The 14875-nt window shown below is 31.8% G+C and overlaps 1 protein-coding gene across 1 annotated transcript in view; it reads left to right on the top strand.

The window, feature by feature from the left end:
* The window catches only part of LOC126811103 (WD repeat and FYVE domain-containing protein 3), a 52030-nt gene extending 37847 nt beyond the window's left edge, over positions 1–14183 (top strand). The window contains exons 53-68 of the mRNA XM_050536568.2: positions 36–90; positions 852–971; positions 1238–1355; positions 2064–2170; positions 2525–2678; positions 3126–3217; positions 3584–3796; positions 3997–4129; positions 4688–4938; positions 5444–5677; positions 6443–6565; positions 6989–7048; positions 7686–8445; positions 8843–8954; positions 9114–9311; positions 10009–14183. Coding sequence (XP_050392525.2) covers positions 36–90; positions 852–971; positions 1238–1355; positions 2064–2170; positions 2525–2678; positions 3126–3217; positions 3584–3796; positions 3997–4129; positions 4688–4938; positions 5444–5677; positions 6443–6565; positions 6989–7048; positions 7686–8445; positions 8843–8954; positions 9114–9311; positions 10009–10132 — 2854 coding nt within the window. The 3' untranslated portion in view covers positions 10133–14183. The remainder of the gene's footprint in view (positions 1–35; positions 91–851; positions 972–1237; positions 1356–2063; positions 2171–2524; positions 2679–3125; positions 3218–3583; positions 3797–3996; positions 4130–4687; positions 4939–5443; positions 5678–6442; positions 6566–6988; positions 7049–7685; positions 8446–8842; positions 8955–9113; positions 9312–10008) is intronic.
* Positions 14184–14875: the final 692 nt, after the last annotated feature.

A 14875-nucleotide genomic window follows, 5' to 3' on the forward strand; every position in this document is an offset into this window, starting at 1 on the left:
AATATCATCAGATGTGAATTTTATATCTTTTGTAGTGGAGGAATAATCAGTAGTTTGATTGGTGAGAAATCTGTTACACAGAGATGGGAGGTATGATATTACATTTAACTCATTGATCGTCATTTGTATTTTTCAGACAATATCTAATTTTTGATGTCTTGAATTTATACATGTAAAGGAATTGATATATTTATTTTTAATTATATTTTCTGTGATATTTGTTTTTATTTACATATATGAATACATTCCTCTGATATTGTTTTAATTTGTCTCGTTAAATTCACCATATGTTTGGCGCAATATAGCCTGGTTGGAGCTGACGTGCCATTAAACAACATTTCATTTCATTTCATTTTTGATGTCTTGATCTATTACTAAACTGTACTCAAATTGATTTTTCAACATTTATGAAGAAAACAAATCATAATATTAACTGTAGATATTCTCCTGGCTTGGATTCAGTCAGATTAAAGGAGTTCTCTCAAAAGATTTTAGCAAAGATTAAAGAGGCTGCATGCTTGTTTTGATCATACCCCATTTGGGATGCTGAATTTTGACAAATTTTTAATTTATAATATCTTTGTACATTGAACCATTTTTGGACTGATATTCCTTTCAGAAATTCAACTTTCACAATTCTGTAATTAGCTAGGATTCAGAATCCCTCAAATGATGATAGTGGTTTGTTTTAAGGTTTAAGCTATCTATATGGTAAAGTGTTGTAGCACCACTGAGTATGATATTGATGGCTGAGTTCAGGAGCTCTATAAATTTAATATTACACAAATTACTTAATTTATTAAAATATTTTAACTGAACATGGATGAAATGACAATAATTATATATTATAGAGAGGAGAAATAAACAACTTCCAGTATTTAATGCATCTAAATACTCTTGCTGGTAGATGTTATAATGATTTGATGCAATATCCTGTCTTTCCTTGGATTCTAGCAGATTATGACGCACAGGTAACATTTCTTTTTCATTTATACTCTCTAGAATCAGCAATTGGATAGTTAGGTATGTCATCACCAAAACAAAGGTTTTGACATTTCATTTTTACAGTTCCTTATCTCACAGAAAAAACCCCAATGTTTTGATGAAATAAAATGGCATTTAACGTCCTACTTTTCTTCACAGGCTGCATGAGCTAATGAAAACTGGAGAAAATTTTGAACAAGTTTTGTGAGAGATTTATCACAGATAATAGAAATCTGTATTTTTTGTTTTCTAGGAATTGGATCTTAGTAATCCCGCTACATTTCGTGATTTATCTAAACCAATGGGTGCTCAGACCCCAGATAGATTAAAACAGTTTGAGAAACGATACAATGAATGGGATGACCCACAAGGTAAATATTTTATAAGTTATACCCTAGTACAGCATATGTGTAGTTCGATTTTATTTCTTATAATTCCATCTTAAAGGTACAAAGAGTCAGATTGTTCATATAATATCCTAAAAGTGAAAAATATGTACTGTTTAAATATAAAGACTGTTATTATGTAATTAAGTATATCCAAGTATAAAGTATACAAAATAGGCTGGCCTGTAAGTATAAATTATACAGAATAGGCTGGCCTGTAAGTATAAAGTATACAGAATAGACTGGCCTGTATGAATAAAGTATACACGATAGGCTGGCCAGCATGAATAAAGATTAAAAGACATAGATAGCTGTGTGAAATCTATAAAAAACAATGTAAACTGGAAATGGCTATAGCTCAAGTTAGAATTGATCACTTTAAATAATGTTTGGCAAGAATTTTGAATAAAAAGAGAGAGAAATGAAGTTTAACGTCCACTTGACCCAAACTAAGTCATTTCGGAACTAACGTAACGTACACTTGTGTGTAGGGGTCTTTAGCAGTGGGTGGAAACTGGAGGACCCGGAGAAAACCCATGAGGTTGGTAATTTTTAATAAAAGTAGTTTTGCTTGTGTATTTTCGATATGGTCTTAAATTCACTATGTAAGATTTATTCTGGCATGTTGATGCTGTAAAGTACTGGATTTCATATTATGAGTATTTATTGCTGGAATTACTTTTATTTTATTAGGTGAAACTCCACCATATCATTATGGAACACATTACTCATCCGCTATGATAGTTGCTTCTTATCTTGTTAGAATGGAACCATTTACGCAACACTTCTTAAAACTACAGGTAAGGCCACAGTAGGTGCTTAATGATTTTCTTAGGTTGGTAAATGTCCAGCTTACAATTGTGCCAAAAATCACATTTCAGCTGGATTATCTCTCGCCAGTACTTTTAATGAAATCAGTGGTGTCTTTTCAGCATGTCCTAATATATATATACATACAAGTCTAATTATAACATACATAAATATCTCATTTTGAGGGTTTTGGGATCAAACAATAAGCTGAAAAACGAACAAGTAGTTCAGGCACATAAATTTGATCAAAATATTCAGATCAGAAAAATGCATTATTCTACATAAAATGTTGTTGATGTGACCTGTAAATTATTTCTTGAATTATTCTGTAATGTTTATTTCAGGGAGGCCATTTTGATTTAGCTGATCGTATGTTTCATAGTATACGTGAAAACTGGTTATCAGCATCGAAACACAATATGGCAGATGTAAAGGAATTGATTCCTGAATTCTTTTATCTACCAGACTTTCTTCTAAATTCTAATAGCTTTGATTTAGGTAGGGAGTCATACTAGTAGCATTCAGTGTGGTACATATGTGTCTCTAATATATTTATTTGTTTGTTTTGTGTAAAAAAAACTCTTCAGAACATGTTTCTCAGCAGTTATCTAGAGGTCTGTGATATTTTTGAAAAAAATGTATATAAATGCTCAATTGTATTTGTATAGCCCACAAGTTTCCAAACTGTCATTCATTATGTGCAAACAGTAGGTGATATCGTGAAGAAAATTTGACAGTCATTTCAGAACATTTTGAATTTAAAGTAAATTGGGTACTAGCTATTTTAATCCACTCTCATGGGTATCCTGTTAAATGTGGGTCTGCTCCTTTGAATAGATTCACTATTTATATTTGTATATTTGTATACTTGTATAATATAAACTATTTATATTTGCAAACTTTTATATGTATAATATTAATATAAACTAATTTTACTAACAACAGGTTGTAAACAAAGTGGTGTTCCATTAGGAGATGTTATTCTTCCACCTTGGGCCAAAACTGATCCTAAAGAGTTCATCAGAGTTCACAGAGAGGTATGGTAGTGTTTGAATTATTGGTAGACAGACAAGTTATATTTTATCAAAATATTTAGAAGAATTCATTAAAAATAATTCTGTCATTTTCAATAAGTTCAGAGGGTTATTCTACTTAAATTTATTGACACTTTATAAAATGATCTGGTGGAAGAGGTGATCTAGAACAATTGGGTTCTATTGACACAATTTTTAGAAACTATTGGTAGAGGGGTTAAAAAATATACATATTTTCTTGAGAGGGTCGTTTATAAAACGCAGCATTCCTACTCTGCCAGGTAATAAAATGAAAAAACCCGGATGTGATTTGTGTTGTTCTATGGCTATATTTATAAATTTATTTGTCATCTGATTTTATTTTTCTAGGCGTTAGAATGTGATTATGTGAGTGCACATCTACATGAATGGATAGATCTAATATTTGGTTATAAACAGAGTGGTACACCAGCAGTAGAAGCTGTTAATGTATTTCATCATCTATTTTATGAAGGAAATGTAGATATTTATTCTATTGATGATCCTCTCAAGAAGAGTGCTACAATAGGTTTTATTAACAACTTTGGTCAAATCGCAAAACAGGTGTGTAACTTATTTGGAGTTATTTCAATTTTTCATTTTTATAGTTTGAATCAAGAGCAAAAAAAGGGAAATGATTTGCATTTAAGTTGATGAATGTCACCACAATATTTTGAAAATGGAATTTTAGTAGCATGTTTTGTCTTACATATATAAAAAAAAAATTATGCCCCCTATTAATGTTTATTATTTCAAAATTTCAGCTTTTTAGGAAACCTCATCCCCAGAAGAAATTAAATCTTCGTTTAATAGATCCAGTTAGTGGATCATCTACTACAGATCGTTTATTCTTCCATAATGTTGATAACCTCAAACCTTCCATGCAACCTGTCAAAGGTATGTTCACTTCTAGATTAAAATGTTCTATTGAGTGTCATACTTGATAATTGGTTCCTTTTCACCTTTCGATCCCAGGAGTTTTAATCAATCACCAATATTCGGAAGTGATTAGACCTACTCAAATTGCAAGACAACAAAAAGAACAAGTTATATTGGTCTTATTATTCATAGAAGCTCTAAGTAAAGAGATTTTTTATGTTCTCTTATTTATTATTCTATTTGATCAGGCCCCGAGTTCACAAGGCATACTCAGACTTAAGTTAAGAATTTGCTCAAAATTTTTAGCCTTATTTTAACTAAAATATAGCAGCTTATTATTTTTTTGTATCAAATACATCAATAAGAAACTTTGTACAAATTTTTGTGTTTCTGGATCAAAGATATCTCTCATAACCAGAGATTGAAAGTTGAGCAAATTCTTAACTTACCGGTAAGTCTGAGAATGCTTTGTGAACTTGGGCCCAGTACTTTTGATTTCTGTTTCAAATTTAGTATAAATTGCTTCTGTGAAATAGATCGTTTTAACGAACTGAAGTATTGTTGGTTTATTTACAGAGTTAAAGAGTGCTGTAGGGCAGATTATTCACAATGACAATAAAACTGTATTAGCTGTAGAACAGAATAAAGTTCTGATTGCACCCAATTATGGCAGATATCTAGCTTGGGGATTCTCCGATCTTAGTGTAAGGATAGGTAACTACGAATCCGAGAAAGCGTCTGCTATATTTGAATGTCTAGATAATGGTGTCATACTATGTGCAGCTTGTCCTAATACCAAATTATTTATAACTGGTGGAACTAGTTGTGTAAGTATAGATTTCTTCTTAGATTTCTGCGCAAGATCATTTCAGTTTCTTTTCCCCTTAAACTATTTAAAGTTAAGACTGTTATGATTGAAAATTCTTTTTCTCATTATCCCTTTCATCTTTTTTACATTATCCATTTCTCTCATCTTTTCCCCTCATAATTCCCTTCTCTCATCTTTTTCTCATTAGCCATTCTCATATCCCTTTCTCATCCATTTCTCATTATCTTTTTCTCATTAATGTTATATTCGGATCCTTGGATCCAGGGGTGTTATACAGTTACATGTGGGTGAAAAGGAAAAACAACCATTCTCTATGTTAAAATTCTGACCTCTTTCTTTATTACTCAAAAAGGCAGAAGAACTACCACATAAGGGAGACAGCTGGTGTCAACTTAAATATAAGGATTCAGATTACAATGATATAGACTATACCACAGTATGACATTATTTCTTTCCTCATTGCCACTTTCTCATATAACATTTTATCAATATTTTATTTGCAGGTTGTAAATGTATGGGAACATATACTAAAAGAAAGGAAGGTAATATTAAAACAACCATTATATGGCCATACAGAACCTGTAACATGTTTAGCTGCCTCCCAGGCGTATCATATAATAGTGAGTGGATCACGAGATAGAACTTGTATTGTATGGGACATGAGTCGTCTAGTGTTTGTCTGTCAACTACGACGTCATATAGCACCTGTGGCAGCTGTCTGTATCAACGAAAAAACTGTAAGTTTCATATGCAATTATACCATTATTAGGTAATGCAACCTTATGTAAAGTCCTTGAAGTCATTTGATTGATTGAGAAATTCTTTGCACTTTACAACATTGTAAAAAAATGAGTCTCTAGTCTCTAAAAGAAATATCAGTCCAAATTGGTTCAGGTCTGTCCAATATTTACAAAAATATGATGAATTGAAAATGTTGACATCCACTGTAGTAAATAATGCACACATTAAATGACATAAAAGACTGCTATGTTTTATTCAGATATGTCTGTCATGACAAGATACTCTAAAACATTGGGGGCTAAGTGGGTAAGACGCTGGCTTGCTAGCTTGGAGGTCGCATGTTCGACCCTGAGAAAGTTCATTGGGATTTTCCGGCGTGGTTTCCCCTTGTCAGTGGTGCAGGACGGAGGGCCTGACAAGGACAGCTGTCTAGTCATTCAGATGGGACGAAAAACTGAGGTTCCGTGTATACTTTGGTGTGCACGTAAAAGATCCCTAAACAATCAGAATTCTATATAAGAGTAGCCCATAGTGCCACTGCCCAGGCAACATTTCCCTCATAGCACACTCTATGGCGTATGCATGTCTTCATTACCTCAATCGGAGCAAAACAGTAAGACATTAAACCCCATTACATTACATTTCATTTCATTTCATTTCTAAAACATTGTCAAATGTGAATAGGGAAGAGTTATTTTCTCTTATTTATATCTGTATATTTGTTTTTAAGTGTATAAGAATAGTTTAATATTATATTTTAGGGTGATATAGCTACATGCGCTGGTACATATTTACATCTATGGACTGTAAATGGTGAAGAAATAGCATGTGTTAATACATCTACTGGTAGAAACCAACAAATACTCTGTGTTTGTATGTCACAGGTAATCTCACTAGTCATACAAATTGAAGATCTTGTTAATTTTTTCATTCATATTCATTGTGCTTAAAGATACACAAGGCTAAATACATAGCCATTGATTAGAAAAATTATACTTGCTGCCAAAATATTATATCTTGAGAGATGTTTTAAGTCAAGCACATTTTAGATAATTCAAATTAATATTAATGCAGGTTCATATCCTGTGACAGTGACCCATAGGGAACCTAGTGGCACATATAGAAATTGGTTCTAAGACGCTGTAGTATGACAATAGTTACTCTGCAAAATGCATCTATAGCTTGCAAGTTGATAGTTAGCTTTAATAGTTTATTATGGGCATACTTTTAGATAGAAATAATAAGTTTTGTGAGTTACACAGATGTTAATATTTACATGTGTTATAAAATGTTTTATTGTTATCTAGTTAAAAGAATGGGACAGTCAGAATGTTATAATGACAGGAAGTAGTGATGGTGTGGTTAGAGTAAGTATAAAGAAAAACACCTAAAAATATCATTATTTCTATTTTATTCTATCTGATTAAAATACAGATCTATATTTCGTTTCATTACATTTTTATACTTTCGATGGTCTCTACTGCATGAAGATCTGACCAGTTGTAGTGGGAGGTCGCGTCAGGGGGTCATACGAGCAGCTTTTGACCCTAACGAATTGATTAACGAATCAACATTGATGTTTGTAGTAGGGTACCCACAGTTTGTGCATTTGCACGCCTAGAACTCGCTGCAACAGACTGTTTCATTGGCTAAACCCTCACATCAGCCAAAATGTTGGCTATTTAACAACTCTTCCAGATCCTAATGTAGTAAAGACAAGTGAAACAAAATTTTGAACTATAAAAAACAAAATGAAATAGGATCTGTGTTTTAATCAGATTGTATTTTATTCTAATATTTGATTCGGTTCAAAGAAACTTTTATTTTTTTTGGAAACATTTTCAGATTTGTTCAAAGTATGAATCTCGATTTAATTGAACTAATATTATCAAATAGGGTATTCACATTCAATAACAAATGCCAAATAATGATTTGAAATCATTATTTGTATATTTGTATAAGCACTAATAAACCATGTTATTACAATGTATTGTGTATTTCTAGATGTGGAGTATAGAGTTTGTACAGGTACCAGATGAAAGTAAGATTAAGCCTAAAGATGAAGTAGATGATAAAGAGAAACAAGAAAATAAATTAAATAGAGCTTTAAGTATGAGTCCCCCAGTTGCTATACCTAAGATATCACGTCGAGAATCATGTGACAGTTACAGTGAACTTAGATCAGCAACTGATATGTTGAGAGATTTTAAGGACCCAGATTTTCTGGTTGCTAAAGGTTGTGAATTAGGGTCGTCTGCTGAGAGTGAAAGTCATATAGGTCAGAAGCTGAAGTGTAGTAAAGAGACAGGATGTAGCCGTGAGGGTATAGGTCACGATTTCTCTAGTTTGGAGAGATTGGAATCGAACATGAGTACTGCTAGTAGTACCAGTGATTTGTATAAAACTGATGACGCCAGTACAAATGGGGATCTCGATGATTATCTGTTAAATGGATATAAGTCAGAACAAGGTTCGAATTCTCTGGCTGCTCTCGGTGAAGATGCCATGGATAAAAGTTTTGGATCCCAGCCCAGCCAATCAGAACCGTGTCTGGCTGCAGTGGCATCTGGCACAGATGGTGTACAGGAAGTTCGTAGCAAGAGTCATCCAGATTTGAAAACATCAGGAGATTCTGAAACAGACTCAATTAAATCCAGTAGTTCAGGATATGTTGTGATAGAAGAATCAGAGATAAAAGCCGCCAGTAGTAGACTTAATGATCAATATAAAGGCAAACATAAAACCAAGAATTCACTTAGAGAAGGTACATTTAATTACTCTATATTTTTATACACACCCACATGAAAAATATGGTATAATATATTGCCTTTGGCCAGTTCTGTCTGGTGGCCTTTCCTTCCATTGTCTGCAATTTCTTATGAACATTCTGCAGACTACATTGATCATTTTAAAAATGATGTATTTTGTTTACGTATTGAAGAATCCCATATTGCCCATGATCACTTTGTAGAATCTTTTGAAAGATCTAATGACAAAAAGGTATCACCAGTCTGAAATTAATAGGCATTATTTAAATTATTGAAATGAAAATTCAGTACTTCTAGGGTTATGGCCCTTGTTTTAGTATGTAGAATGTTTAAGACCACTTTATATCAGTCCCACAACTTAATAGCAGGATTTCACTGTATTATATATTACAGGGTTCAAGTGGCAGAGACAGTTAGTATTCCGTAGTAAACTGACAATGCATACAGCATTTGAAAGAAAAGATAATAAAGAACCAGCAGCAGTTACTGCATTAGCTGTATCAAGGTTAGTTTCTATACTGATGAAAATCAATAAAGATACTTTAAATTATATTTACTTAGTTTTTGTCTGCTACTATTATACAGATATTTCATAAATTCATGAATGAAGCCTGGGTATATTTAATTATGTTTGGCTAGCTACCTTTTTTTTTTAATGTTATAGAGATCATAAAACAGTATTTGTTGGTGATGCTAAAGGTAGAATATTTAATTGGACAGTAACTGATCAACCAGGTCGAGTTGTAGCAGATCATTGGATGAAAGATGATGGAGTTGACAGCTGTCTATCATGTGGTGTCAAGTTCTCATTCTCTGAACGTAGACATCATTGTCGTAATTGTGGTCAAGTGTTTTGCTCAAGGTAGGTTATACAATTTATTAACTCTTTTAGCGCTCAGGGTTGTTTATAGCTGTTTGTTTATGATATGTAGTTTTCTGGAATGAATACTGAATACAAACTGGGGGTGGGGTGGGGTGGATGGCAGTATGGTTAGCATGCGCGCGTTGTATCATAAAGCCTGTCATTGACTCAACTGGCGTGGTTTCGATCCCCGGTTGTACGTGACAAGGAGTAGGGTCGCCTGTCCAACCTCGTGTGTTTTCTCTGAGTCCTACGGTTTCCTCCCACTGCTAAAGACCCCTACGCAAATTATTGAAATAAAATTAAAACTGTATGTTAGTCCCGAAATGACCTAATTTGTGTCGTGTGGACGTTAAACCCCATTTCTCTCTCTCTCTCTGAATACAAACTCCTGGTGAAAGGCTATAGGCAGCTGTGTAGGACAATTTTATGTCATTAAAACATGATGTTGTACTGGGCCCTTATTCACGAAAAACTTAAACTAAGATACAATCGAAATTTTAAGAAATACTGCAATTCGATTGGCTGACTTTACTGGTCAGCCAATCGAATTGCAGTATTTCTTAAAATTTTGATTGTATCTTAGTTTAAGTTTTCGTGAATAAGGGCCCTGTCCTTTAAAGCTGTAGGCTTTTAAAGTTGTAGGTGCAGGTTGATTATATTGGATATTAAGTGATATATAATTATTGTTTTGTAGGTGTAGTAGGTATGAGACAGAAATTAGAAGATTACGTATTGTAAAACCTGTTCGAGTTTGTCAAGCTTGTTTTAATATTGTACGAGCTCAACAAGCGGCGGATGCTTTGACTAATAAAACCTGAACTGTATATGTAGAGTATATTGGTATATAATGTGATAACTGTATTACTAGTCATTCTTAGATAGAATATATTTATAATATAACTATAAATATCAACCAAATACATCATACCCCATTGTTTATAGGGACATTTTGCCATCATATAACAGTTTTCGTTAAGTTATAAGTGTTATAGCATGCTTGAAAGAAAAAAAATCTACTCCCGTTAGAGAAAATTCGGAAGGATTTCCTGTTGTGCCTTTAGTTGTAGCTAGGACCCCTTTGTACAAAGCAATGCTACATTCAGTAGAATTGAATACACAACAGTAAAAATATAAGCAATTTACTCACACGCTAGTCATGCATTTGCTTTGTATATTGTGTTCCTTCTATATGCTGCTGCTAGTATGATATATGGCAGATAGTGGCATAAGAAAAATTATTTGGCAATATGTCTCTTTAAGCAGAAATTGATGTTAGCATAAATTATTATTGTGTAATTTATAGATTGTATAGTTATCTTCATTTTAAACGCTAAAGATACAGAGTAAATAATAAACATTTATAATAATAATAATATCTGGGCAGAAGAGATACCGCCTTAATAATTGAATCAACATCTATAACCTTAATTTGGTTAGTTATTGGAATGTAACAACCATTCTAAAATGTTGAGAGAAATTTGTTATAACAGTAGAATTAGACATCTGCTTCAGGGTCAGTTGTTTAAGAAAGTTTCCATCTATTTTTTATGGCTGACTAATTGCTTATGTAGGTCTAAATACTATTGACATTGATATGTTCAGTATGAAATATGAAGAATACCAGTAGTTATTAATATCAGTTCTTGAATCTCAGTCAAGAGAGATAAAGTAATCCCATTCTATTTGAAATCCATTATTTGTATTAAGTATAAATGTTTGTATATGGTTTTTATCCTATGTATATATTAGTATAATAAACGGCATATATAATAATAGTATGTATTGTGTATATTGCACTGTGTATATATAATATATATGATAGTATTTATATGTAAAATAGCTCCTTCAATGTTTTGATTGCCAAATAAGTTTTTCAGGTAGAAGTAATGAAATAGGGATTAGATTAGTGTAACGGTAGTTTTAGTTAGTGGGAAAAAATAAATAAATAATGACATAATATCTTCACATATTATTAGTATGAAAGGTATATATATAATATATTAAATGTGTGCTTGTTTTTGTTAGTTTATATACAGATGTAATTGTGTTTTTTTAGTTGCTTGCTTTTATAATGAACTAAATAAATTATGATACGTATCCAATAATAATATATAAATAGTCACACGATATACAATTAAATTGTTAATTTATATTCCAAGAATCAAATTAATTAATATTATTTTATTATTATTATGTAAGTTTATATCAAATGCAGTGTTTATAATGTAATATCTGATTTCACTGTTTTCCACTTGCCTGATTGCCATTCCATTGTCGTTTTCCTTATGTATACTTGCATGAGTTACGAAATACAGTAAAACCCCCAAAATATTAGTAAGTGCTATTAGGTTATTGAATAAACACCACCTAGCTTAAACTGTTCAGGAAAAGGGTTTATAGGAAATAGTTTTAAATAATTAGATTCCTTCTAGCTATATTCAAGGACCATGTTCACTTCTTACTATGACTGCCATCAAAGTTCTAACTTTGCCAACTTTCTTTTAGTCTAGTGGAAATTAAGGTGTTCCTTTCGAAAGAAGTGTTAGGGGTAGGAAGTGAATTTTCCTGACACAATAGTATTTTTATTTTCTTTAGCTCAGTGCCTATTAATAGTACATTCCATTTGGCGATAAAATACTAAACAAGTTTATTAAATCATTTTTCAGATAAATTTCCTTACTGCAATCATGCCATTTTAGTTACAGATTTCCTATTAAAATAGTGCATGTTGACAATATTTTGATTCTGTAACTGTATCAATTTTTAGAAGCAATGGATCTATTGCTCAACATATCAGAATGTAACATAACTCACAGATGTGCTTTGGTTTTTATCAGGAACAACTTTTCGTGTTTTTTTTCGTATATCTAACTAATAGGTGTTAGATAGATAGTTGTTCTTGATCAGAATTTAACCAATAATGTTTCATGCATGTAGTGACGAGATGTAGTTATCTTTAGCCTGATAATTTCAATATTTCATAATAAAATCAAGAACCGAGTCAGGGTATATATTTGTATTGTTTACTTTGCTCAATAACATAATACTGTTTCTTTCATTATTATTATTTATCACCCAATAATACATCCTACAGTAGATATCGCTTGTGTGATAATTTTCATATTCTACTGAATTTGATTGGTTAATTAAAAAGGATGGAAAGGGTTGGGTGATAAATAAAATCTTCTACTCGTCTTTTTTGATATCAAAAAATATCAACTTGTCGATAAAGTAAAAAATAAAATAAACCTCGGTAAAACCTCGTTCTTTGTTACATTATCAGCTTGTGTTGATATTTTCTGATATCAAAAAGGACTCGTAGGAGGTTCTCTCTATAACAATAATACTCATATTATATCATTCTTTATTACAACAGTATTCTATAACATTCAGTTACAATTCTATTGAGTAGCAATCTGTTTAAAATATTACAATATTGTTTTATTTTTCCTGATTTCTGTCACAACACTGTTCGGCTAATCAGTGAACCTTAAACTGAACACAATCACTTATATAGGCTCCTGTGTGGAATTCCAACAATTTTGAATAAAACACAAAGCTTTAAACTTTAAACAAATACAGGCAGTATATAACTGATTCGTATATCACATTTTCTGAACCAGGATTTTTAAATGAAATATGTTCTATGTTGGACAGTAATATAAAAAAAACCCACAAAGATAATTGACACTAGATTTTAATGAAATTGAGTATATTGGGTATGTTTCTTTCTGGTTGAATTTGGAAAATGCGTTTTAAAATGGGTTTAAGATACCCAGTTAGTCTGAATTGGGTGCATTGTGGTGCAGAAGTCCGACTCTGCAATTTGTTTCTTTTTTTGTATTAATTTCAATAAATAGAGAGAATTTAACAACTAATCAACTAAAAAAAACCTCTTATAAGATGTACTGATTAAAAACAAAACCCAGTTCCTTGTTAATATTGATATTTTATACCTTGACAGGGATTATGGACAGACAAAATATGTTTTTAAAACCCCACAGCATTTTAATTGTGCAATATGTATGTGTCTTTGATTTGTTAATATCATTTTGTTATTTTGTATTATTTTTTGTATATGAAATAAATTCACTAATTTCCACAGTGTTTAGAATTTAAACACTGTGTACAAGTTGTTATTTCTGTTTTCTGTTCACAAAATTATCTTTGGAGTTTGATCTGAATAACTGAAATCATTGTCGGTATTTTGACAAGTGCCCCTGGGACAACTTTATATCAAAATTTGTTGGAAATTAAATTGTTTGGTGTACACAAGGTATTAGGGTAAATGACCAGCTTTCCTGTACATAGTGCTTGATATAGTGTATATCTTGAAAATTATTTTTAAACTGCTTTGAAAGGGAAGACATTTGTTTAGAGACAGATTTGAATGCATTTGTACTGTTGAAGAAAATAGTGAATTTGTGATGTTTGTTATTTTAATGGACCATTTTCTATAAATATTTATGATTTCAGGCTTATTAACTTGCATTATATTAATTAACATAGACGGACACATAGATATGTCATAATATATTTATATCATGCTAATCACACCATTCCGATCTTTGGACTATTCTACTTATTGATGATCAATCGTTATTACTAATTAAAAGTTAAAAAATTAAGCCGATTTATTTAAATACAAGTTATTTAAAATCATTCATCCTAAAATCATTGCTATTATCTGTGCATTGCTGGTGTAGTGATGTTGTAGTATGTTGTCATTTAGTTTAAAGAACAAATATTGCCACAAAACCAAATAGTTAATGAATTAGACAACACCATTCAGTTATGTAATTATTTAATTATAAATGTACTGTCACTATGCATAATATTAGCTTGTTAATAAAGTCGTTTCACAGATAATTCAGTGCATCAATGTTTTCATTTTATCAATTCAGCCAACAGTGGACAATTATTTCATGATATAAAAATGTTTCATGAATGTTTTAAGTGGCAGCAGAACTTTAAAAATTAATTAATTTATCAAATGTACAGGAGCCACATTGAGGCAGGGCTAATAGATTCCTTTAGAATTGAACAAAATAACCAAATACAATTTCTCATGCACTATAAAAGTTAGTTGATGTTGGGAATAATGCAGAAGCAAAGGATATTTTCAATGTCTGTTTGATTTGTCCCTGATTGAAAAGGGGCGGGGGAAGTGAATGTGGTTTAAAAATCCAGAGAAAACCAAGTAGGTTATGCAGTGATGTAGCTGAAGAAATTAAATGTTATATTCGGGTCCAGTTATGCTCCACAGATCACTATTAATACTCTCCATTTTTTTCTAAACTTTCCTGGAGACATCCCACCCTCTCAATAGTCCACAACTGGGTAGAGGATCCTACTTGTCACCTACAGTGTGCCATGTTGGAAGGACGAATCAGCAGTGGATTTTTAACTGCAAAAGAGGACTGCTCATTCAGTTCCTGTTTGTTTTCTCTTTTAAATATGAATTATCATTTTCAAAAAGAAAATACTATGCAATAAATTATATAGGGTAGGGGATTATTTAGTTGGTGGGACGGTTTAGACACCCCAATATCTCGAAGGGT

Source organism: Patella vulgata, chromosome 2 (genome assembly GCF_932274485.2).
Source record: "Patella vulgata chromosome 2, xgPatVulg1.2, whole genome shotgun sequence".
NCBI lineage: Eukaryota > Metazoa > Mollusca > Gastropoda > Patellidae > Patella > Patella vulgata.